Below are 26,242 nucleotides of genomic sequence, written 5' to 3'. Positions count from 1 at the left end.
TTGACCTTGGGTGGAACATGGTTATCTTCAGTTCTGTGTCTCTCACCACCCTCCTCGCAGGAATCACTAAAATCCAGCTATTGTGTACAGCATTTGCTGAAGCATTTTTGGCTCATGGGGAGGGAGGGAGGTCTGATTATAGAGTAGCGCAGGAAACAACTTTGAATTCAGTGTCAGACATCGTTGTTCACCAACAGGAATGTTACTGCCCACGCATTTCTGTGGGCCATGGCTTCCTCTGCTTCTGAGAGTGTCTCCTGATCTTTCTTCTCCTCTTCTCTAAATTCAAGGTCAGCCCAAATGTCCTTTCTTTCATGAAGCCTTCCGCAGTCACTATGACCGAAGGCGTTGACCCCTGCCAGAGGCCCTCGACCTCTTAGTGAGTGTATCTATCCCATGACATCTTTCCCAGTTGCTATCACTTTATCTCCCCAGCCCTCCACTCGGGCAGACCCTCGTTCTCCTGAGCCAAGCTGTGGCTCCAAGAGGTGAGTGCCTTGTCCGCAATCACAAATGGGGAACGTGGGTCTTTGCGTCTGTTGCTTAGTGTGTGTGTAGCATCTACCAGCCAGCTGGAGTAAAAGATTTTATTTCGCTGGGTGCAGTGGCTCACGCCTGTAATTCCCGCACTTTGGGAGGCCAGGGCGGGTGAATCACCTGAGTTCAGAAGTTCTAGAGCAGCCTGGGCTACATGGTGGAACCCCGTCTCTACTGAAAATACAAAAATTAGTCCGGCGTGATGGCGGGCACCTGTAATCCCAGCTACTCGGGAGGCTGAGGCAGAACTGCTTGAACCTGGGAGATGGAGATCACTTTATAAGCACACACTGCAGTGAGCCGAGATTGTACCACTGTACTTCAGTGAGCCTGGGCGACAGAGTGAGACTCTGTCTCAAGAAAACAAACACACAAACAAGCAAGTTTTATTTAAATATACAATAGGTTATCTGAAAATAAAGTATGACTGGACTTTATTAGAATTAGACATTAGAAAGTCAAGTACCCAAGGTCCGTCTGCCCTTCTAACCTCTCTCCCTCTCTGTCTTCCTCTCTGTCAACTAGACTGCCCCAAGCATCTGTTCCTTAGTTCAGATTCTCCAGAAAGGATCTCACTGGTTTCTGGCCAAGAAAGGGATTATCCAGGCATGATCCAGGCCGCTGTGGTGGAGAATGGAAAGGGAGGAGTAGGAGGGTATTGTGTGGTACAACATGGTCACTGAGGGCCACACCTTTGGTGAGACCTGTGGGCAAAGGGAGTTTTCAGGGAAGAACATAGTGAGCAATGCTGGCATCTTGCTGGGACTGAATTGTATGTCCTTCCCAATCCATATGCTGAAGCCTAAATCCCCAACGTGATGGTGTCTGGAGGTGGCACCTTTGGGTGGTAAATAGCTCACAAGGGTGGAGCCCCCATGAATGGGATCAGTGTGTGCTTATAAAGTGATCAAGAGTCCAGCACATTGTTGCTCTGCCAAGAATGAGGCCCTCACCAAAAAGCTGACCCTGCTGGCACCCTTATCTTGGTAGACTTCGAGCCTCCAAAACTGCAAGAAATAAATGTCTGTTCTTTAAGTAATCAGTCTACCGTAGTCTGTAATAGCAGCCTGAACTTAGACACACCTCAAAACATGTCTACAGAACCCAGCATGTGTCTGCCTGTCTACTCACAGGTAGACTGTGCGCACGGAGGCAGCACTTTCAGTCTCCAGTCCTTGGGATATCTGGTACCTTGCCCGTGTTTGTAACTTGCTAAAGATTTGCAGAATGGATTCCAATAGCTCTTAATTCCCATTGACAAATGTATTTCAAATTGTCTTTATTTTATATGCATTAATAATAGGTGAAGGCTTTTCTTTTTCTACTTCTCATTGAGAGGACTTTGGCTGTAGAGTTTTTAGTTTTGTTTGGCTCTATAGGACCCCACATTTTTAAATGGTAACTAATTTTTTGAGCTCTTGGTGTATGCTTATGTATTTTTCTTTTTCTTTTTTCTTTTTTTTTTTTTTTGAGATAGAGTATCAGTCTGTTACCCAGGCTGGAGTGCAGTGGCGTGATCTTGGCTCTCTGCAACCTCTGCCTCCTGGGTTCAGGGGATTCTCCTGCCTCAGCCTCCCAAGTAGCTGGGATTACAGGTGCCTGCCACCATGCCCGGCTAACTTCTGTGTTTTTAGTCGAGATGGGTTTTCGCCATGTTGGCCAGGCTGATCTTGAACTCCTGACCTCAAGTGATCTGCCCTCCTTCAGCCTTCCAAAGTGCTGGGTCTACAAGCGTGAGCCACCATGCCCAGCCTTATATATTTTCCCTGGTTGACTCATTACAATAACAAATGAAGAGACTGAGGCTTATCAGTTTTCATAAGTTATCCAGGCCATAACTCAAATTCAAACTTAGCTTTTTAGTCTATCTGACTGTAAATCTGTTGCTTTTCACTAAACTACAGTCTCATGGACTCTCGGTAAGAGTAATTTGATAATGTCTCAAGGTCTTTTTCTTTACAAGTCATAGATTGATTACCAACCTGAACACCTTTGGAGCCAAAATTCACCAGCGTAATGGGTCAGTGAATTAATTTTTTAAAAATCATACATTTCTTTGCTTAAAGACTATTACAAATCAATAATTAGGAACTCTATTCTCTCTAGTCCCTTAAAGGACTCCTTTTATTTTATAGCATCAGTGTAATTCGTAACAAGTTTTTTTCTTTTTTTGCTTCTTTCATGGCTTAATCATCTCTTTTCTGACTGCCTTACCGGTAGCGTCGTACATATCAGCACCCCTTTCTCTGGAGCCTCTGCCCCCAGCATCACCATCATTCCGAGTTCCATGAAGCCAGGTTCCTGTGAGAAGTGACATGGCCCATGGAATCTCCTGGGTGAAAGTGCTGCCGGGAGGTACCCACTTCAGCCCACCTGTACCCCAGTGCTGCAGCCTATGCCCAATCTGCCCTTGATGGTGGCTTTTTGTGGGTGCTTTGAGTAAGGTAGTGGCCTGTCATGCTTTCCCAGCCTTAGGAGAAAATCTGGTTGGACTCAAGGGCTGAATTGGGATGTCACCTTTACAGTTTCTGTTTTGTTTAGTGCGCTTCTGTTCTGGCTTAAACTCACATGCCCCGGGGAAATCGGGACTTCTTTATTCCCGTGGCTGTGTTTCCTCGGTGTTCCAGCTCATGCAGTGCCTTCCCAGAGAAGGATGGGGATTCAGTTAATATAAGAAATTCCCACAGGTTTTTCCTTTACTGTTTCTTTTTTTGGGAGGGCAGGGGGATACGATACTTGCTCTTCACTACTTTGGGGGTACTTATTAACATTTTAAGAAAACTAAAAAAAGAACCAGCGAAAGCAGAGTGCTTGTTTCAGTTTCCAAATGAAGTTTTTAAAAAGTTCTTTACGCGAAACCACATTTTAAATGTAGAACATTAGAATGAATCACTAAGCAAAAACGCCATGCCTTGGTGTATTCGTATATACATTTTCCTGTTTATAAATATTTACAGAAATGCAAATATAGCAGTATATTAGTCCTGTATTAATCAGTTCTCATGCTGCTATAAGGATGTGCGTTAGACTGGGTAATTTTTAAAGGAAAGAGGTTTAATCGACTCACAGTTCTGCATGGCTGGAGAGGCCTCAGGAAACTTACACTCATGGCAGAAGGGGAAGCAAATGCATCCTTCTTCACAGGGTGGCAGGAGAGAGAATGAGAGTGAGGCGGGTGAAAGCCCTTTATAAAAGAGAACTCACTCACTGTCACGAGTACAGCATGAGGGTAACCCCCCCCATGAGTCAGTTACTTCCCGCCGGGTCCTTCCCATAACACGTGGGGATTATGGGAACTACAATTCAATGTCGAGACCAGCTTGGTTGGGGAGACCCTAACCCAGCGGCGCTAGAGGAATTAAAGACACACACACAGAAATATAGAGGTGTGAAGTGGGGAATCAGGGGTCTCACAGCCTTCAGAGCTGAGAGCCCCAAACAGAGATTTACCCACATATTTATTAACAGCAAACCAGTTACTGGCATTGTTTCTATAGATATTAAATTAATTAAAAGTATCCCCTAAGGGAAACGAAGGGATGGACTGAGATAATTGCAGCAGAAACATACCCTTAAGACACAGATCGCTCATGCTTTTTGTTTGTGGCTTAAGAATGCCTTTAAGCGGTTTTCCACCCTGGGCAGGGCAGGTGTTCTTTGCCCTCATTCCCGTAAACCCACAACCTTCCAGCTTGGGTTAGGGCCGTTAAGAACATGTTATAGTGCTGTAGAGATTTTGTTTATGGCCAGTTTTGGGGCCAGTTTATGGCCAGATTTTGGGGCCTTGCTCCCAACAATTCAGTGTGAGATTTGGGTGGGGATACACCCAAACCACATCACCCCCTTATCTGTGATTTTGCTTTCTGCATTTGCAGTTACCCTTCGTCCGTTTGAAAATATTTAATGGAAAATTCCAGAAGCAATGCCTGAGTTTTCAATTTCATGTCCTTCCGAGTAGCGTGATGAAATCTGGGACCATCACACCCTGTCCCACCCTGGATGAGACTCCTCCCTGTGCCAGCGTCCCCACCTGCAGCTCACTTAGTAGCCGTCTCTGTGATGAGATTCACTGTCTTGGAATCACAGTGCTTGTTGTCAAGTCACCCTTACTTTACTTCCTCATGGCCCTGAAGCATAAGAGGAGTGGCACTGGCAATTTGGATACACCATAGAGAAGCCATAAAGTGCTTTCTTAAGGGAAAAGGTGAACGTTCTCAATAAGAAAAGAAGATCATATACTGTGGTTGTAAGAAGGAATCCTTGGGGCCAGGTGCAGTGGCTCATGCCTATAATCCCACCGATTTGGGAGGCCAAGGTGGGAGAATCACTTGAACCTGGGAGTTCGAGATCAGCCTGGGTAATATAGCAAGATCCTGCCTCTACAGAAAAAAAAAAAAAAAAAAAAATTAGCCAGGCATAGTGGCATATACCTGTATTCCTAGCTACTCAGGAGGCTGAGGTGGGAAGATCACTTGAGCCCAGAAGTTCAAGGCTGCAGTGAGCTGTGATTGCATCACTGCACTTCAGCCTGGGTGACAGAGTGAGACCCAGTCTCTTAAAAAAAAAAAAAAAAAAAAAAAAGGCTTTGCAGATGCCACTGCCGCCCAGAGCCCTGTACTATCAGCCATGGTCAACCCCACCATGTTCTTCAACATGGTCGTCAACAGCGAGCCCTTGGGGCGTGTCTCCTTCAAGCTGTTTGCAGACAAGGTTCCAAAGACAGAAAACTGTCGTGCTCTGAGCACTGGAGAGAAAGGATTTGGTTATAAGGGTTCCTGCTTTCACAGAATTAATCTAGGGCTTATGTGTCAGGGTGGTGACTTAACACGCCATAATGGCAGTGGTGGCAAGTTCGTCTACAGGGATAAATTTGATGACGAGAACTTCATCCTGAAGCATACAGGTCCTGGCATCTTGTCCATGGCAAATGCTCGACCCAACACAAACGGTTCCCAGTTTTTCATCTGCGCTGCCAAGACCGAGCGGTTGGATGGCAAGCATGTGGTCTCTGGCAAGGTGAAAGAAGGCATGAAGATTGTGGAGGCCATGGAGCGCTTTGGGTCCAGGAATGGCAAGAGCAGCAAGAAGATCGCCACTGCGGACTGTGGACAACTCGAATAAGTTTGACGTGTGTTTTACCTTCACCACCAGACCATTCCTTCTGTAGCTCCGGAGAGCACCCTCCACCCCATTTGCTCGCAGTATCCTAGAATCTTTGTGCTCTCACTGCAGTTCCCTTTGGATCCCATGTTTTCCTTGTTCCCTTCCATGCCTAGCTGGATTGCAGAGTTAAGTTTATGACAATGAAATAAAAACTGAATAACAAAAAATAATAATAATCTACCCATAAAATTGTGAAAAAGGAAAAATACCTTTGTGCCTAGGCTATGCAGGATAGGAGTGGGGACTAGCCATGGTTTTAGGCATCGCTTGGGAGACTTGGAACACCTTCTTGAGGATAAGGGGTGCCTACTGTATAGTTTGTATTGATCTGTTGTCATTTGAAAGGTTATTTGGGCTGGGCGCGGTGGCTCAAGCCTGTAATCCCAGCACTTTGGGAGGCCGAGACGGGTGGATCACAAGGTCAGGAGATCCAGACCATCCTGGCTAACACAGTGAAACCCCGTCTCTACTAAAAAATACAAAAAACTAGCCAGGCGAGGTGGCGGGCGCCTGTAGTCCCAGCTACTTGGGAGGCTGAGGCAGGAGAATGGCGTAAACCCAGGAGGCGGAGCTTGCAGTGAGCTGAGATCTGGCCACTGCACTCCAGCCTGGGCGACAGAGCGAGACTCCGTCTCAAAAAAAAAAAAACAAAAACAAAAACCAAAAAACAAAGAAAGGTCATTTGAATGTCTTTCCGGGTCACCGCACAGCCTGCACCTGAGTCAGGTCAATTGGCTGGCCATCCCGTCACGTGATTCTATACAGGGTACCATTATTTATTCAGTTCCCTATTGCTGGAGCTTCATGGCCAAGGCTGCCAGTGGGCCCCTTCTTCCACAGTGACACTGTTTGCTCTGGGCACCTGGAGGGCCCCACTCATCCCTCCTGCTGACTGGGATGTGCGTACCAGTGGTAGGAAGTTATTCCAGAGCACCTGCACCAAGCCAGCATCCTGGGGCAGTGGAGACAGGATGGAGGGACTTAGCCCTGCTGTAATCTTAGGGCACAACTTCCCCACTGAGGGATGCAGAGACCTTTTAATGAAAGTTAAAATGTGCTTGTGTTGTGAGCGGCTATTATTTTGGGACTAGAGCCCACACAGCTCAGCCTGTATACTAACTAATAAAACATCTGCGTGTAGGCCGGGTGTGGTGGCTCACGCCTGTAACCCCAGCACTTTGGGAGGCTGAGGGGGGTGGATCACGAGAGCAAGAGATCGAGACCATCCTGGCTCACATGGTGAAACCCCGTCTCTACTAAAAATACAAAAAACAATTAGGCGGGCCTGGTGGTGGGTGCCTGTAGTCCCAGCTACTCGGGAGGGTGAGGCAGGAGAATGGCGTGAACCCGGGAGGCGGAGCTTGCAGTGAGCCAAGATCACCCACTGCACTCCAGCCTGGGCGACAGAGCGAGATTCTTGTCTCAAAAAAAAAAACAAATAAAACAAAACATCTGTGTGTAACTTTGGCCTTAGAGACGTTTTCGTGTTTTCATTATGTAATGTTTTGAGTAAGTAGTATGATCTATTCAAAGGTCAGCTATGTGGTAGAGAATTCAAAAGGCATCAAGGAGAGGCAGCGAAGTTAAGTCTCATTCTCCCTGCAGTGAACTTCTCCCCGATAGGCAGCTCCTGTTGCAGGCTCTTGGCGCGTCCTTCCAGTGCTGGCAAGGATGGGGGCATGTGCACACATGTGCCTCCGCAGGCCTTCAACACAAATGGCAGCATGCCTCTTAATTTTTCACTTAACAGCCTATCTCGGAGGTCATTATATATCAAAATACATAGATAACCTCCTTTTAGTTTTATTGTATGTTTTTAGAGTTTGCGGGGGTGGATGTCTCACTGTGTTACCCAGGCCGGTCTTGAACTCCTGACTTCAAGTGATCCTCTGGAGTTGCTGGGATTATAGGCGTGAGCCACCATGTTCAGCTCCAACCTCCTTTTTAAAAAGGCTGTATATGGATCCTTTCCACTCAGAGACTCCTCTCTCCATATAGAGAGAGAGCTGTTTCTCTTTCTCTTCTATTAAACCTCCATTCCAAAAAAAGGGTGGGGGGCTACTGTATATTGTAGCATTGAATGGATAGACCATTACCTCTTTAATCTGTCCCCTGTTAGTAGACAGTAAGGTAGTTTTCAGTCTTTTGTGCTAGAACATAGGGCTGAAGTTAATATCCTTGAACATGTATCACCTCTCCAGACTGTTTCCTAAAAAATATTTAAAAATCTTTCTCAGTTAAGTTTTAGGAAGGCAGTGTGGTGTGTTGAGATGAGTATTAAACCAGGAACCAAAAAGCTTCCTTCACTAACCCTCACTTGGACTTCGGAAGTCAGTTAACCCCTCTGGGGATGAGTGTCTTCATTGGTAAATGAAACAGACTGCTTAAAGGGAGCCATTTGTCTTTAAAACTCATGATTTGACAAGTACATACTTTGTCCTGGGCCTGACCCCATCCTCAGGGATAACAGAAGGCTGGGGAAGGTTCTGAGAGGGAATAGCTCTGAAAAAACCACAGACTTTATGCATTAGGGACCCATCAGACCCCAGGGTTCTTCTTGAGTTGACTTTTTGCTGTCACTTCCTAAGGATAAGGGGGAAAGATACATTTTGGCAAAGGAGAGACCCCAGTCCTGCTTGTCCCAGGTTTAAGCCATCCCTTCTAGACACTGCCACTTGCTTCTTGTCTTGTAGACAACTTCTCAGAGCTCTGTGGTCTTTCTCTGTTTTTTAAAAATTTCTGTTTCTTTCCTCTACCATCCCAGAGCGGACCATGACCTCTGGCTCCGTTTTGGATCTGGGAGGTGCATTTCCTTTTGTGTTTGAGGACTCCAGGTTCACCTTTGTGATTCCTGGTGAAAAGCGCCATTTGTACAGCCTCACCAACTTGTCTTTGACCTTTGACTTTGCTCATAGAAACTGTTTTCTCTGTCTCTCATCTCTGGCCTTTGCCCTTGAACACATATCACACGCTCATATACCAGCCTCGGACCAAGCTATCTCACTTCTGTGTGTATTACAACCTTTTTTTTTTTTTTTTGAGACAGAGTTTACTCTATCGCTCAGGCTGGAGTGCAGTGGCACAATCTCAGCTCACTGCAACTTCTGTCTCCCAGGTTCAAGCAGTTCTCCTGCCTCAGCCTCCCGAGTAGCTGGGATTACAGGTGCGTGCCACCACACCCAGCTAATTTTTTATGTTTTTGGTAGAGACGGGGTTTCACCATGTTGGCCAGGCTGTTCTCTAACTCCTGACCTTAGGTGATCCTCCCGCCGCGGCCTCCCAAAGTGTTGGGATTACAGGCGTGAGCCACCACATCCGGCCAACTTTTTTTTTTCTTTTTAAAACCATCTACAACTTGATGCTTGTGAGCCACCAGCTCCCTTGAGGCTCATAAGCCACGGATCTATCCCTGTTTGTCTGTCAAATGGCTGAACAATTTGAATTTCATCTTCAATTGTATATAATGATCTTAAAGATATGTAAATAACAAAATTTTAAAGCACTTAAAATATTTCTTCCTGTATTCTGATCTTGCACTGTCTACAAAGACAGGTCTTACTTCACAAACTAAACTTCATGCTAGATGCATTTCTGGCCAATGAGTGTTGTATGAAAGTTTATTATAGTTTAACATTGTCTCTTATCAGAATTGGGCTTTTATGTGATGTAGACACCAAAATTGTTTGATAATAATGAAATAATTATGAAAGGAGGAGGCTGACTGGGCACTGTGGCTCACACCTATAATCCTAGCACTTCGGGGGGCCAAGCTGGGCAGGTCACCTGAGGTCAGGAGTTCAACACCAGCCTGACCAACATGGAGAAACCCCATCTCTACTAAAAATACAAAATTAGCCAGTATGATGGTGCATGCCTGTAATCCCAGCTACTCGGGAGGCCGAGGCAGGAGATTTACTTGAACCCAGTAGGCAGAGATTGCAGTGAGCCAAGATGGCGCCATTGCACTCCAGAATGGGCAGCAAGAGTGAAACTCTGTCTCAAAAAACAAAACAAAACAAACAAACAAAAACAGAAAGGAGGAAGCTAATGAGATAGAATATACATTCCCACATTTCCAATACAAATACGGTACAGGTTTAGAAGAATCAAAAACTTGAAACAGCCCAATGTGTAAGAAGAGGGATGAGTTAGTAAACTAGACCAGAAGCTAGCAAAGAGGGACTAGTTAACAAACTGGACTAGAAGCTAGCAAAGGGGATCATCAAGATTCCTCTTTTCCAGCCACGCTTGTATTGATTCCAGGGCTTATTTTTCAGCCATCGTCTAGAGCTAGGCATCCTCTGCTGCTAACACCCGTGTAAAGATTTAAATTATTGGCTACTCTCACAGTCACCTTTATCCAAAGCTGTAGCCTCAATAGCTGCAGCCACCTGCCTGCTTGATGGATCTTTGTTGATGATCTCTGTCCCTCACTGGCCATACACTTCTGGGACAGCTCTGAGCTCTTGAGCCTTCTAGGGCTTGTCCATGACTTACTGCTTTGCACAGAGGCAATGTTGCTTTGGACATACTCCTTACACCAATCGCAAGAGGAGAAGGGACGCACTAAGTATGGGTTGAAGCTACCAAACCCGTGATGGAGCTGAAATCCTACTTTAGATGAGGCCGTAGTGCAGCCAGATGATGACAGCCGGAAGGTTGGCTTCCTGCTCTGGACTCTGCATTACACTTGGGAAAAAAAGAGTGAAGAAACTCATACTGGAATTACACAAATGAGCCACTGACAAAAACAAACTCATTTGTGTGACTTCTTCAAATCCTGAACTGCAGGTGAAAGCCATTATTGAATTTGATGGTCACATGATCAACTTAGGTAAGAGGGGTGCCCCAATCCAGGATGAGAACCAACTTTGGCCAGTACAGCCTGATAACCTGAGTCAACCTTAGCCAACTTCCCCAACTGTGGCTGTGAATTCTCTTCCAGCAGCAGGTAGTGTGATGTACCTTGGGTTACCTTTGTTTTTTATCCACTGTACCAAAACCTCATATTTTTTTCCTAGTAGTGTTATTCCTTCTGGTGAAGTGTTTTGGTATTCCAACCAGAACACCAGGGCATGTGCACACACGTAGCACAAAGATCTATTACAATTCCGTAAAACAGGTGAATAAAAAATGTCCAGAGATCACAATTAGACAGTTTACAAAAGAAGACCTAAAAATTGCCAGTAATCTGAAAAGATGGTCAACCCAAGGACGTACGTAAATGAGAGACAACGTAGGGTAGTAATTATGTGGATTTTGGAGCCAGACTGTCTGGATTCAAGTCCTGGTTGTGCCATTATTAGCCATGTGACCTTCAGTAAATTACTTAACTTCTCTCTACTTCAGTTTCCTCATCTATGAAATGGGAATAATAGTAGCATTTACCTCCCAGTGTGACAATTTACGAAGTTGGTATCTGTAGGGTGCTTGGTACCATGCCTGACACATAGTAAGTGTTGCAGCATGTTACCTGCTGTGGTGATGATTATGATGGTGATGGTGATGATGGTGGTGATGATGATGATGGTGGTAATGGTGGCGATAATGATGATGGTGATGGTGATGGTAGTGATGGCGGCGGTGGTGGTGGTGGTGATGGTGATGATTATGATGGTGATAGTGATGATGGTGGTGGTGATGATGGTGATGGTAGTGATGGCGGCGGTGGTGGTGGTAGTGATGATGGTGATGGTGACCATAATGGAAGTAGTGATGGTGGTGATGATGGTGGCAGTGATGGTGATGATGGTGGCGGTGATGGTGGTGATGGTGGTGGTGGTGGTGGTGGTGGTGGTGATGGTGATGATGATGGGTGTAGTGATGGTGGTGGTGATGTGATGGTGATGATGATGGGGGTAGTGATGGTGGCGATGATGATGTGATGGTGTTGATGGTGGCAGTAATGGTGATGGTGATGGTAGTGGCGATGGTGCTGATGGTGACAGTGATGATAATGGTGATGGTAGAAATTATAAGATGGTGGTGATGATGGTGATGGTGATGATGATGGGGGTAGTGATGGTGGTGGTGATGATGTGATGGTGTTGATGGTGGCAGTAATGGTGATGGCAATGGTAGTGGCGATGGTGCTGATGGTGATCGTGATGATAATGGTGATGGCAGAAATGGTAAGATGGTGGTGATGATGGTGATGGCAGTGGTGGTGGTGATAGTGATGGTGCTGATGATGGTGGTGATGGTGATGTGATGATGATGATAGTGATGGTGATGATGGTGGCAGTGATGGTGGTGATGGCAATGGTAGTGGCAATGGTGGTGATGATGGTGATGATGATAATGGTGATGATGGTAGTAATGATATGATGATGGTGATGATTGGGGTAATGGCAGTGGTGGTGGTGGCAGTGGTGGTGATGATGGTGATGGTGACGATGGTGGTAATGATGATGTGATGGTGATGATGGTGGTGATGGCAATGGTAGTGGCGATGGTGGTGATGATGACAATGGCAATGATGGCAGTAATGATATGGTGATGATGGTGGTAATGGCAGTGGTGGTGGTGGTGGTGTTGATAGTGATGGTGATGATGGTGGTGATGATGATGTGATTGTAGTGATGGTGATGATGGTGGCAGTGATGGTGATGATGGCAATGGTAGTGGCAATGGTGGTGGTGATAATGGTGTTAGTTATGATGTTAGTAATAATATGGTGATGGTGATGATGGTGGTAATGGCAGTGGTGGCGGTGGTGGTGGTGGTGATGATAGTGGTGGTGATGTTGGTGGTGATGATGATGTGATTGTAGTGATGGTGGCAGTGATGGTGATGATGGCAATGGTAGTGGTGATGGTGGTGATGATAATGGTGATGATGTTAGTAATGATATGGTGATGGTGATGATGGTGGTGGTGGTGGTGGCAGCGGTGTTGGTGGCAGCGGCAATGCCAGACTGCTCTACAAAGTGGTTGTTTCAGTTTACATTTTACCAACAGCATGTGAGTGTTCCCTTTCCTCACATTCTTCTGATATTCTTAGACTCTAAAATGTTTGCCAAATCAATGGGTGAAATTGAGCATGTTTTCGTAAGCTTATTGGTTGTTAAGGCTGCCTCTTTTGTGGAGTGCTTATTCATATTGTCAGCCCATTCTTCTGTCAGTCTTTTGTCTTTTTCTTAATGATTTTTGTATTGATTGGTCATTCATCTAGCAAATAGTTATTGAGGAGCTTTTATATGTCAGACACTGTTTTCGGTGCTAGGAATACAATGGAAAACACTGTTTTCTGGATCTTACATTCTAGTTAGAGAGAAACACTACAGTTCCAGCTAGCAATAAATTATATTTAAAAATTAAAGCAGTACAATCATAATAATAGCTGGCTTCTACCAAATGATTTCTGTGTGCCAGTTACTATACTAAATTCTTAGATGTATGAATTCGTTTTATCCTCACATTTTTTCTAATACTATTTATTTCAGACAGGGTCTCATTCTGTTGCCCAGTCTGACTGTAGTGGCACGATCACGGCTCACTGCAGCCTCAAACTCCTGGGCTCAAGTGATCCTCCCACCTCAGCTTTCCAAGTAGCTGGGACCAGAGGCACATACCACCATGCCCAGCTAATTTTTTATTTTTTGTAAAGACTAGGTCTTGCTGTGTTGCTCAGGCTGGTCTTGAACTCCTGGACTCAAGCAGTCCTACTGCCTTGTCCTCCGAAATGCTGGGATTACAGACATTAGCCACCACACCTGGCCTAATACTGGTTTTTGAAAACATCATTCTTTTACAGCTACAGAAACTGGAGCACAGAGAGGTTAAGTAATAAACTGAAAGTCACACAGCTGGGAACTTGTGGAGTCAGGATTCAAACCCAAGTAGCCAAACTCTACCTAATGCCTGCAATCCTGGCCAGAATATAATGTTGTCTTCCTGTACCATCCTAGAGATAAAATGTGAAGGAGAAAAGACCTTTGTATATATTCTGGCTGGTAATACTTTCTCATTTGTGTTATAAATGTCTAACCTTATTCTGTAACATAAATTTTTTTTAATAATCACTTTACCATGAAATGTTTAACTTTGGTGTAGTCAAAAGTTATTATCTCTTATGGTTTGTACTTTTGAGTCCTTGTTTGAGTAATTATTTCCTTCACTGACATTATGAAGTTGTCGCTTAATTCTTTCACTTTTTCATTTGACAGATGTTTACTTGAGCCTCTACTATATGCCAGACACTGTTCTAGGCACTAGAAAGATGTGGAGTAAATGGACATCACTGCCTTCAGTTTTAAGGTTTTGTTTTCCAAGTTTGGGTCTTTCACTCATTTGGAATTTGTGGTTGTTTTTCTTCATGTTGTGGGATGTAGCAAACTAATTTTATATTTCTGCATGTAGGAATTCGGCTTTTCTCATGCTGTGTATTGAAAAGTTTTTTTCACTACTGGTTTATGATGTGATCTTCATTATATATCAAGTTTCATTACTATCATGGGTTGTTACTGATAGTCTGTTGCATTTCATGGACCTGTTTATCTAGTCTTCAGTTCTGTTGTATTTTAATAATGTTTTCCTTATAAAGGTATTGTGATTATTATACACTACTTCAAAAATGCATGAAAATGCAAAGGAGAATATTACAATCAGCTCTATTCCTCCCATTTTCCATGCAGGAACTTGGAAATTAAGGGGGGAAATATTTGTAAAATAATTAGTCTCAAACCACTAATGTTTCTTCTGTTTCACAGTGGACAGGAGCTAAGTTACCCCTCTGGAATTCACATACCAAAAATTGAACTCCTTTGATGTCACTCTCTCTATATGTATTTATTTTATTTTATTTTATTTTATTTTATTTATTTTATTTTATTTTTATTTATTTATTTTTTTTAGAGAGAGGGAGAGTATCTTTCCTGAGCCTCCTGGGCTCAGGTGATCCTCCCACCTCAGCCTCCCGGGTAGCTGGGAATACAGACACATGTCACTACACCTGGCTAATTTTAATTTTTGTTTAGGGATGGGGGTCTTTCTATGTTGACCAGGCTGGTCTTAAACTCCTGGGATCAAGCAATCCTCCCTCTTTGGCCTCCCAAAGTGCTGGGATTACAGGCGTGAGCCACTGCGCCCAGCCTGATGTCACTCTTAAGATTGATGTATTAGTTGTATGAGGCTGGGCTGCTGTAATCAAGAGACCCTAACGTGGGATTGAACAACGCAGTGGAAGTTCCCTTCTCATTCACGGACCAGCATTGGGCATGTGTTCTGATGATGGTGAGGGAGTTCTCCTTCATTCTGTCATCCAGGGTTGAGGCTGCGCTATCGTGTGGCTCTGCCGTCCTCAGGGGTCTCACCTATGTCTGCATCCAAACAGCACAAAGGACAGGAAGGGCATGGGGAAGCCACCCACAAGGGTTTCTGGACAGCAGGAAGTGACACACATCAACTCCCACTGGCTGGAACTCAGTCAGTGGCCACACCTGGCTGCGAGGCAGCTGGGAAGAGCTGTCCAGCTGTGAGTCCAGAGAGAGAAATGATGAGTTTTGTCGATATCATTGTGGACCACCTATAAAGCGTTTACATGGCTCTATTACATTGGCTCTCCCATTAAGTCTTGTCTGTAGTTTCCATGAATACTTCTTTGAAGAGATTTGCTGGATGTGCTCATTGAATATTTGCCATTTCCATGGCTGAGAAGGAATGTATTGGTTTCTACTTGAGGTCTGAACGTACCACTGATTCTCCCAGATGCAGGCTGAAGTGTCTGGGCTTTCAGAGGTGGCAAAACTGAGAGCCTTTTCTTTGTGACCTTTCATGTGCAACCCTGGGGAAGAGGGAGGTGGGACTTGTGCTCCTCAAGACCGAGGAATCTTTCTTAAAGGGCCACATGACATGCAGGCTGAACTTCCATGACTCGGTAATCAGCCTTGAGTACTGGGAGTCCGAATCGGTCTTTCTTCATTGGATTTCCAGGAGAGTCTTCTTTTGGGCATGGATTTTCCTTCAGTGTCTGGAAGCCTGCTTAGCACCTCTCCCACCCAGGCATGGGGATGTCTGTTTCCATCATGTTTCTCCCTCCAGAGTCCCTGGAGTCCTGTGGTATGCAAACCCCTGGCTAAGCAGCCACAGCCGACTCCTGATCTGCTCTGGCCATAACATCATCTTGTCACCCCTAAGGACAGGAGTGTCACCTGTCAACACTTCTAACTGTTGCATTTGATATAATTCACAAACCATACCATTCACTCGTTTAAAGCATACCATTCAGGCTGGACTCAGTGGCTCACGCCTGTAATCCCAGCACTTTGGGAGGCTGAGGCGGGTGGATCACTTTAGGTCATGAGTTTGAGACCAACCTGGCCAACATAGGAAAACCCTGTCTCTACTAAAAATACAAAACTTAGCTGGACGTGGTGTCACGTGCCTGTAATCCCAGATACTTGGGAGGCTGAGGCAGGAGAATCACTTGAACTCAGAAGGCAGAGGTTGCAGTGAGTCAAGATGGCACTACTGCACTCCAGCCTGGGTGACAAAGTAAGACTCTGTCTCAAAAACTAAAAAATTTAAAAAAAAAGTATACCATTCAACAGCTTTTAGTTTATTCACAGAGTTGTGCACCCATCACTACAATCAATTTTAGAACATTTGCACCAACCGCAAAATAAACCCACATCCCGTAATCATGCCCAAGCCCTCCATCTTCCCAGCCCCTGAGCACCACTAATCTAGCTCTGTTTCTGTGGATTTCCCTGTCAGGACATTTTGTAGACATGGAATTATACAATACATAGTCCTTGGCAACTGGTGTCTTTCACTTAGCTTAGTGTTTTCGAGATGCATCCATTCATGTTGTGGTGTTTATCGGTGCTTTGTTTTTTTATTGCTGAATAATCCATTTCCATCCTATAGATGGACCACATTTCCTGTCTCCATTCATAGAGAATAGACATTTGGGTTGTTTCCAGTTTTGGGCTGTTATGAATGATGTTGCTATGAGTATTTGTGAACAAGTTCCTGTGTGGACATAAGTTTCCATTTCTCTCAGTTATGTACTGATGGGTGTAGTGGCTAGGGTGTGCAGGGAATCTGTGTTTAGTGTTTTGAGGAACTGTCAGTTGTTTTTCAAAGCAGCTGCTCCATTTTACATTCCCATCAACAGTGTATGAGGGTTCCAGCGTCTCTCTATCCTTGCCACCACTGGCTTTTTTTTTTTTTTTTTGAAATGGAATCTCGCTCTGTCGCCCAGGCTGGAGTGCAGTGGCGTGATCTCCGCTCACCGCAACCTCCGCCTCCCAGGTTCATGCCATTCTCCTGCCTCAGCCTCCCAAGTAGCTGGGACTACAGGTGCCCGCCACCACGCCCAGTTAATTTTTTGTATTTTTAGTAGAGACACGGTTTCACTGTGTCAGGATGGTCTCCATCTCCTGACCTCGTGATCCGCCTGCCTCGGCCTCCCAAAGTCCTGGGATTCCAGGCGTGAGCCCCCGCGCCAGGCCTGGCTCTTTCTTTTTGATTATAATTATCCTCATGGGTATCAGGCGGTGCACTGGCCAGCCCTGATTCTCAAATTCTCCTTTCCTTCATGGCCTCAGGAAATGGAAAAGTAGCTCTTCCTCACTGAAGGGCTGGGAAGCTCACCTCTCATCATTGTATAAATGCTATCAGATATGTCTGGGAGTTTGGAGGCTGGGATGACTAACTTAGTACGCATTTCTGTAGCTCCCTGTCAATTTAAAGTTCAGCTGAAAGAGAGAAAAAGAAAAACTCTTGCTGAACTAGAGTAAACAAAAATGATGACACTCTCTCCATTATGCCAAAATAAGAATATAAATTTTAGCAACACTGTTTGGAAGAAAAAAAAGTTTTGGCGTGTAGCATCAATTAGCTGCCAAAATGGAGTTTTGGAAACCTCATCGAACAAGCTTTATAAGCTATAGAATAGGTGATATAAACTTACTTAAGGAATTTTTGGTGAAATGGTCTGGTGTTTTAATTTTTTAAATGTCTCCAATTCCTCTCAAGTTTCCGTGAGTTTATCTATTTTAGAGACTGTTGTTGTCGTCATCGTTGTTGTTGTTGTTGTTGTTTTTGAGATAGGGTTTACTCTGTTGCCCAGGCTGGAGTGCAGTTGCATGATCATGGCTCGCTGCAGCCTTCCAGGCTCAAGTGATCCTCCCACCTCAGCCTCCCAAGTAGCTGGGACCACAGGTGCACACCACTATGCCCCACTAATGTTTTACTTTTTATAGGGACAGGGTCTCACTGTGTTGCTCAGGCTGGTCTCAAGGCATCCTTCTAGGCTCAAGCAATCTTCCCGCCTCGGCCCCCCAAAGTGCTGGGATTATAGGCGTGAGCCACCATGCCTGGCTGAGAAAATTATTAACTGACACCCAGGACAAATATATTTTCATCCAGTTGGATAGGCATCTACTTCAAAGCATCCTTACCAGTCACTGCCTTTTATTCTGTATCTCTCTGTAACCAAGCTTCTTGGAAATGTGGAGATATTTTAAAGTTGAAGTACTGTATAGAAAAGCTGTGAGGTCCCAGGCTCTTAGTGGTTTCTGGAAAGCCATAACCAGCAGCAGTTAGAATAAATGGTAGAGGTGGGAGAGGGATAATCCCCTGGGTTGTGAAGTCATGGGCATGTCCACCATGATTTCGTCCCTCCCACCCAGCCTCTGGCCCCAAGATAATGCTGAACACATAGTAAATGTTCAATAAATACTTGATAGTAAGTTGCAGTAGGCTTTAGCATTGAGGTTGGGACTGTGGTAGCTTTCAGAAGTATTTTATGGCCTGGGAATAGGTGATGGCACCACCTCTAGAGCCAGGCTTATCCATTCATTCATTCCGCAAGCATTTGTATTGGTGTGTACTGGTGTGAGGCACTGGAGACCTTAGGGACGCAAGTGTGAATAGACTTCTTAAGTAGCACGTGCAAATGCATATGTAAATCACACTGTAACAGTACAACAGATTCACCAATTCACAGGGTGCCAGCAGTAGGAACACTGGGAGAGGAAAGCCTAAAATAGTCCTACTCCCAAACCAGATAATATATAAAACTGAACGTATCTACAGTATATTTCTAGCTCACGTACCTGGCTGTGATATGTTTGTTCAATCCCAATTGCTAGTCAGATATTGATGGGTGTCCTTGGCCACCAGGTGATTTAAAATGTAAACATCATGATAGCACAGATTTGATTCTGTTGATGAAAATAAACTGCTCGTTGTGAGGTGGGCAAAGCCTTACTATTTTTAGACCACTAGGGTACCACTTGACAAAGTCTTAATGTATCTCCCAAAATAAGCACTGTTTTCTATTTTAGAATGAGAGTGGAAATATGAATCTATAGCTCAAGTGCTTAGTTCATTTTTCTTTTTCTCCAGCTCTGTCGCCCAGGCCAGAGTGCAGTGGCACAATCTTGGGTCACTGTAACCTCCATTTCCCAGGCCCAAGCTATCCTCCTACCTCAGCCTCCTGAGTAGCTGGGACTACAAGTGCATGCCACCATACCTGGCTAATTTTTTTTTTTTTTTTTTTGGTAGAGGCTGGGTTTCCCCTTACTGCCCAGGCTGTCTCGAACTCCTGGGCTCAAGCTATCCACCAGCCTCAGCCTCCCAAAGTGCTGGGATTACAGGCATGAGCCACTGTGCCCAGCAAAGTGCTTAGTTCTTAAATATATTGTTTCTCTCACTATTGCACATGCCTTTCATATTTGGACGTTACAGAGGAATTATCCATTTTAAATTGAAAAGTTCATTACCTTAACACATGAATAACCAGTGGAAAGAAAATTTCCTTTGTAACCTAGATACTAGGTAACAAAACTAGCGCTTTGTGTGTTGTTTGTTTGTTTGTGACAGGGTCTCTCTCTGTAGCTAGACACTTACAGCTTTTCCCTGTTAGCCTCAGTAGTAAAAATCTTTATCAGGGAACATTTCCTCCTCCGCAAAAAAGCAGTTTGTTTAGTTCTGTTGCTTCAAGATTAGTGTTTTGTTGTACCCAAGAGATCTTTATAATGGAGTTTTTCGTATCATGTACCTCTCCTCCAGAAAGCTGACTTAAACGTCGATTAGGAGAGTAGTGATAACCGTGGAAACTATTTTACTTTAGTTATAAAATGTGGTTTATCTCTGCAGTCTTCCTGCATCACGACATCTAAGCACTTGCAGGATGACTGAGCAGGGACTGGTATTCTTCTGTGTTGCCTGTTAGCATCTTCACGCTACTACCTTTAATTCCTCACCTACATCCTAACACAGTTATTTTCTACTGCCTGTAACATCTGTGGTTTTCAAAATGATTAATTGTATGCAGTTCAATTTCATTTAATGATTTTTGTTTGTTGGTTGGTTTCACCATCTTTGCATTTCCTGCAGAAGTCCTGGAGGGTATTTGGGAGCCAAAAAGAAAAAGAAGAAACAGAAGAGAAAAAAGGAGAAACCAAATTCCGGAGGCACCAAGTCAGATTCGGCGTCTGATTCCCAGGAGATTAAAATTCAGCAGCCTTCGAAAGTGAGAGCTCTGTTTTTTTTTTTCCCCCTGTGTGGTTTCTTGTGCATATGAGTGGGTTTACGCAGTTTAGCGCCTTGCTGGATCAGATGTGTAGGGACTTTGTTGTGACTGTGTGTTGAATGCCACTAGTAACTGGAAGCTCTTGACAGCCTCCTTAAAACGGACTTTGGCATCCAAATAATGAAGGGGTACACTGTGCTTTTGTGTGTGTGTGGGTACCTGCTGTGTTTTTCCCTTTTCTCAGTGAATTTGTATTTAGATTGTCGTTCGAGAAGCAAGTCTCAATGTGAGCTTGTTAGGTTTTTTTTGAAATTACACTTTAATATTTGATTACTTTTAGTTCAGAAGATATTCACATTGTAATTTTTCTGGGTGTCTGTCTAATTACCTGAATAGCACAACACCATCTGGCAGCAGATTTCAGCAGGAACAGCCATGGGTAAGTCTCTCGTTGACTTTGAATCAAACCAGTTTGCAGCGGTCGTTCTTCATGTTAGTGCCAAGGGTGGGAAATAGTTCCTGACATTCTCCTAGTTTAGACCAAACCAGAAGTTGTCCAGCTGGGCCCCGCGTTGGCAGATGGTGGCCAAGAAGAGGGTTGATTGTACTGCGTGGGTGTCTGGTGGCACAGATGGCAGCCATCCCTGTCTGTGGAGCCAACCCCCAGGCACCCTGTGTGCTGAGCCTCTGGGAAACACAAAGCCCTCTTGATGCAAGAAACTCACAGTGAAAAGGGTAGAATCAGCCAGGCACGGTGGTTTACACCTGTAGTCCCAGCACTTTGGGAGGCCGAGGCAGGCGGATCCCTTGAGCCCAGGAGTTTAAGACCAGCCTGGGCGACATGGCGAAACCCTGTCTCTACTAAAAATTACAAAAAGTTAGTTAGGCACGGTGGCATGCACCTGTAGTCCTAGCTACTTGGGAGGCTGAGGTGGGAGGATAGTTTGAGCCTGGGAGGTAGCGGTTGCAGTGAGCCAAGATCATGCCACTGCACTGCAGCCTGGTGACAGAGACCATGTCAATCAATCAATCAATCAATATGAGTAGCATGTGGTGTTATGGAAACAGCTCAAGAGGTGACGTCTGAGACCTTGAGCTTGTTCTCTGCCCCTTTGCTCACCAGTTGTGTGCCTTTGCCCGGGTACTGCACTTCCTTCAGCCCAGTCCCTTATCTTCTCTCCAACTCGCAGTTTGATCTTGAGGTTCCAGTTAGAGCATTTTTATTCGAGAGTTTTTACATCCTAAAACAGTGCGTATATATGTATGGTAGTTCCTACCATTCTGCAAGCTTTGTGGATTTCCTTTTTTCTTATGCAGAGTTTCTGTTGTGTTCCATGAAGTGAGTCTTGCAGGTGATTTTGTTGTTGTCACCTGTTTTACACAAGAGAACCGGGAATCACTGAGAAGGAAAATTACTTGCCCCAATTTTTCCCTGACTGACTGCAGGGTGAGAAGAAAATGGGATCTTCCTCCCTAGCTTTTCAGCTTGGTTCTCAGGTAATAAATATCCTACCCACTAGACATAGCTTTCCAAGGTAACTCATAGAGGACACCACCATACGCTTGCACAATACTCTTCCCATTTCTAAATGTCACTTCGTCAGATAAACGTGGCATCCCTGACCTGCAGTGTGGACATCTCCTGTTGCTTTCAGCATCACCATCAGTCTCTGCCCATCCCTTCCACCTCTAGTGACTGTGAGCCTTTCCCCTCTCTCTGGTCACTTATGAGAAACTAGAACTAAGCCAGGCAGCCGGGAACTCTTGGCATTATATGGTAGGTGTATTAGTCAGGGTTCTCTAGAGGGACAGAACTAATGCAATAGATGGATAGATAGATAGATAGGACAGAACTAATGGAATAGATGGATAGATAGATAGACAGATAGATAGATAAAGGGGAGTTTATTAAGTATTAACTCACATGATCATAAGGTCCCACAATAGGCCGTCTGCAGGCTGAGGGGCAAGGAGAGCCAGTCCGAGTTCCAAAACTGAAGAACTTGGAGCCTGATGTTCAAGGGCAGGAAGCCTCCAGCACGGGAGAAAGATGGAGGCTGGGAGGCTAGGCCAGTCTCTCTTTTCACATTTTTCTGCCTGCTTGTATCCTAGCTGTGCTGGCAGCTGATTAGATGGTGCCCACCTAGATTAAGGGTGGGTCTGCCTCCCCCAGCCCACTGACTCAAATGTTCATCTCCTTTGGCAACCCCTTCACAGACACACCCAGAATCAATACTTTGTATCCTTCAATCCAATCAACTTGACGTTCAGTAGTAACCATCACAGTAGGGAATTTCTTTTATGAATTTGGAGGAAGTCAGTCGTGTCTTAAGATGGGCTTTTCTCCATTGCGTTTTTTAAATCTGGGGCTCTTTTCCTTTAAGCTTATGCCAGCTCTTGATAGCACTGTAAATTACAATGGACTGCATTGCAGAATATTCTGGTCTACACACAAGAACCAAAATTAAAATGATATTTGGATTCTTATAGACTTTTAGTGTGATAAAACTTGGACATTTTTTTCCAAGGTATTAAATTTGGAAAATAATGGGTAAAGAGTATAGTTGATGCCACAGAAAGCGTGTGTGGAAGAAAAAGAGAATATACCTGCCTCTTACATAGGAGTGGAATCATGGGAAGTTAATGTCGGGCGGATGTTCATCTCACCTTGCCTGACACACATTCATTCTTCTCAGGTAGTGCTACTATAGAAGGTGAATGGACAGGCATAAGAATTTGTCGTAGCTGAGTTTTCCTTGCTGCTGTGTCCCTATGGGTTTGGAAATTGTATTTATTTGAATCTACTTTCAGAAAGCATTTAAATAGGGCCGTATGTGGTGGTTCGTGCCTGTAATCACCACATTTTGGGAGGCTGAGGCGGGCAGATCACTTGAGGTCAGGAGTTCAAGACCAGCCTGGCCAACATGGTGAAACCCCGTCTCTACTAAAAATACAAAAATTAACCGGGCGTGGTGGCACGTGCCTGTAATACCAGCTACTCAGGAGACTGAGGCAGGAGAATCGCTTGAACCCAGGAGGCAGAGGTCACAGTGAGCCAAGATCATGCCACTGTATTCCAGCCTGGGCGACAGAGTGAGACTCTGCCTCAAAATGAAAAACAAAAAAAAAAAGAAGAAGAAGAGGAAAGAAAGCATTTAAATAGTGAGCATTGGGATATCAATATTTCACAAGGGACATTTCATGCTGAAAGTGCTGGTCAACCTGATGAGCTAATTAGGTAGGGAATAAATCACCCTGAAGTCTTCATGGAGTTAGTCGTTTTGGTCACTGGGTCATGTGGAACAAAGATGCTGATTCATGTCTGTTGCAAAATAGTTTGAGTTTGATATATTACTGTTAGAAGATTTGACTCAGAAACCAGGAAAGAAATCAAGGAAAAAAAAACTAAAGAAAGAAAAATGACCATGACAAATTCATTATAGTCATTGTAGTTATATTTTTATAAGACTGGGCTCTACTTTGCCATTTGAAGCTAAACTGATGCACAGTTAAGCGTTATTCGTTGAAATATGCTGTGATCTCCATTCCTGTTTAAATTGTAACGTCTCCTAATAGATTGTGTTGTTGGAGTTCAGATACACGTGAATTTCATTTTGCTAGAAATTTGCTCCTTTTAATGTTGAAGACTTAAAAGACACCCAAGGAAAAGAAGTCATCCAGAGAGATAATAATGACAACCAGGAAAGTATTTTGTTAAATTTGTATGTGTTACTAAGATAGGACCTTTGTGATTTTGATGTTAATCAAATGTAAGATAAACAGCTTACAAAAACTGTGGCAATCATGCTGTTAGATTTCCAAGCAGAGACAAGAAGGCTTTCACCTGCCTCCAGCTGGACTTCAGAACTTCGTTTCCTTAGGGTTCTTGACAGTGTTTGTATGAAACAAACCCTGTTCTGTGCTGTGTAAGACGAGTAAGCTTCCCAGGTTAAAATTATTGCTCCAGACCACAGATTTCAGATTCCAAGTGGAACAGAAGTCCAAAGTTGCTGTTTATAAACTTCTAAGGGTCGATTGTACCTTTCGACGGTGTCCACCCTGTGTTGACATACAGCAAAACCGAAGGGCTCTGAAACTTCTAACCACTTTCTGAATTACAGCGAAGAATATTCTTTGCATGGTGTTGAAGTCCTACAATGTCTCAGTGATTTTACATATTGAAAAAAGTCATTGATTTCCATTTTAGTCTTCTGCACTGTGCTCTCATTTCAAGTAGTCTCATGTTCCATGTATTATCATGTTATTTGAGGAGTTAAAAAAAAAAAGAAAAAGAACTGGGGAATCTTCAAGAGGTGGCGGGAATATTGGCTTTGAGAAAGGAACCTTAGAATTTAAAGGTACTGTTTTACCTAAAAAGGAGTCCAGTTTCCAACACTTGGGTTGGGAACAACAGGCTATGGTTGCCCAGGATCTGAAGTACAGAGGAAATTTCTCATCCTTCTGGTGGGAGAGTTTGTCTCTAGAGGATCAGGAGAGTCAGGAGAAGGGCAGGGTGTGGCCGGGAGGAAGGGGCGTGGTTAGAGGTTTCCTTTCTTGATCATTTTCATCCCAGTTCAGCACTGGGTTCAGATCGATCTTCCTTCCTTCCTTCCTTCCTTCCTTCCTTCCTTCCTTCCTTCCTTCCTTCCTTCCTTCCTTCCTCCCTCCCTCCCTCCCTCCCTCCCTCCCTCCCTCCCTCCTTGTTCCCTCCTCCCCCCTCCCTCTCCTTCCTCCTTCTCTCTCTCTTCCTTCCTTCCTTTCTCTCTCTCTTTCTCTCTCTCTTTCTCTCTCTCTTTCTCTCTCTCTTTCTCTCTCTCTTTCTCTCTCTCTCTCTTTCTTTCTTTCTTTCTTTCTTTCTTTCTTTCTTTCTTTCTCTTCTTTTCTTTCTCTCTCTCTCTACCTCTCTCCCTTTCCTTCCCTTTCCCTTTCCTGACAGAGTCTCACTCTTGTCACCCAGGCTGGAGTGCAATGGCAAGATCTCAGCTCACTGCAACCTCCACCTGCCAGATTCAAGCAATTCTCCCGCCTCAGCCTCCCGAGTAGCTGGGATTACCTGCCATCATGCCTGGCTAATTTTTGTATTGTTGTAGAGACAGGGTTTCACCATGTTGGCCAGGCTGGTCTCTTAACTCCTGACCTCAGGTGATCTGCCCACCTTGGCCTCCCAGAGTGCTGGGATTATAGGCGTGAGACACCACAGCCAATCCTCTCTCTTTCTTTGTTTTCTCTCTCTCTCTCTCTTTCTTCCTTCCTTCCCCTCCCCTCCCGTCACCTCTTCTCCCCTTCCTTTCCCTTCCCTTCTTTGCTGTGTTTCCATTCTGGAAGTTCTTTCCCTCATCCCCTCATTGCTTCTGCAGAGCATTTACTCTGACAGTGCCCTCAAGGCTCGTGGCTGCCTGGCTGCTGGATGACAGTAATGCATGCATTTCACGTCTCCCCCAGAGGAGTAATGCCGGGGACCATTTGTAGGTGGATGGGAAACTGAAGCAAAGCGTGCTTCAATTTAGATTCCCCAAACTGCCAGAGCCCCATTAAAACTAGACAACTGTTGTTACCTTTAACAGAAGGTTTGCTTCTATTTTCATGTGTAACACACAAGCCCATGGCCTTGACCGGGCTTGGAGGAGGATTGTTAGTGTGTAGGTATTATAGTCTCTGAGGCAGATACACGTGCATCTGCTCAAGTTTAAGATCAGCAGCCGCTCTCTCATATTCTGTGTGTCTGTCTTTGCTGTCATAGAATCCCAGTGTTCCAATGGAGAAGTTACAGGATATCCAGAGAGCAATGGAGCTGTTATCTGCATGCCAGGGCCCAGCCAGGAACATTGACGAGGCTGCAAAGCACAGATACCAGTTTTGGGACACACAGCCAGTACCTAAACTAGGTAAGTTTTTCTGCTTTTCTCTTTTTTACCCCAGAAACAAAGCTGGATGAACAACAACAATAAAAACACAAAGAGTGTTAACTTCTCATGTGTCATTTATTTCATACCACAGATTTGAAATCTAGGAGTAATATTTTTCTTCTGAAAATACAAATATTAGGTAGTGATATTGA

The 26,242-nt window shown here is 44.5% G+C and overlaps 1 protein-coding gene and 1 pseudogene across 21 annotated transcripts in view; both read left to right on the top strand.

Moving 5' to 3' along the window:
* Positions 1-26,242, top strand: part of NMT2 (N-myristoyltransferase 2) — a 66,880-nt gene that overhangs the window by 7,985 nt on the left and 32,653 nt on the right. For 10 of the 19 annotated variants that reach the window (XM_077945840.1, XM_077945835.1, XM_077945849.1 and 7 more), the window contains exons 2-3: positions 20,049-20,184; positions 25,925-26,069. In XM_077945840.1, coding sequence (XP_077801966.1) covers positions 20,049-20,184; positions 25,925-26,069 — 281 coding nt within the window. Of the gene's footprint in view, positions 1-20,048; positions 20,185-20,580; positions 20,624-21,501; positions 21,682-25,924; positions 26,070-26,242 lie in introns of those variants that run through there. The other 9 variants (XM_077945848.1, XM_015146531.3, XM_077945841.1 and 6 more) reach the window with 3 other exon arrangements.
* On the top strand, positions 1,979-20,091 carry LOC144331079 (peptidyl-prolyl cis-trans isomerase A pseudogene; annotated as a pseudogene). Of its 2 annotated transcripts, none has more exons than XR_013397934.1 (2): positions 1,979-10,534; positions 13,868-20,091. The product of XR_013397934.1 is annotated as a peptidyl-prolyl cis-trans isomerase A pseudogene, transcript variant X2 (transcript). The 2 variants fall into 2 exon arrangements; XR_013397933.1 differs by having other exon boundaries at positions 1,979-12,662.

The sequence above is a fragment of the Macaca mulatta genome, chromosome 9 (assembly GCF_049350105.2).
Source record: "Macaca mulatta isolate MMU2019108-1 chromosome 9, T2T-MMU8v2.0, whole genome shotgun sequence".
NCBI lineage: Eukaryota > Metazoa > Chordata > Mammalia > Primates > Cercopithecidae > Macaca > Macaca mulatta.
The sequence above is the reverse complement of the archived record's forward strand: the minus strand, read 5'-3'. Positions and strand labels throughout refer to the sequence as shown.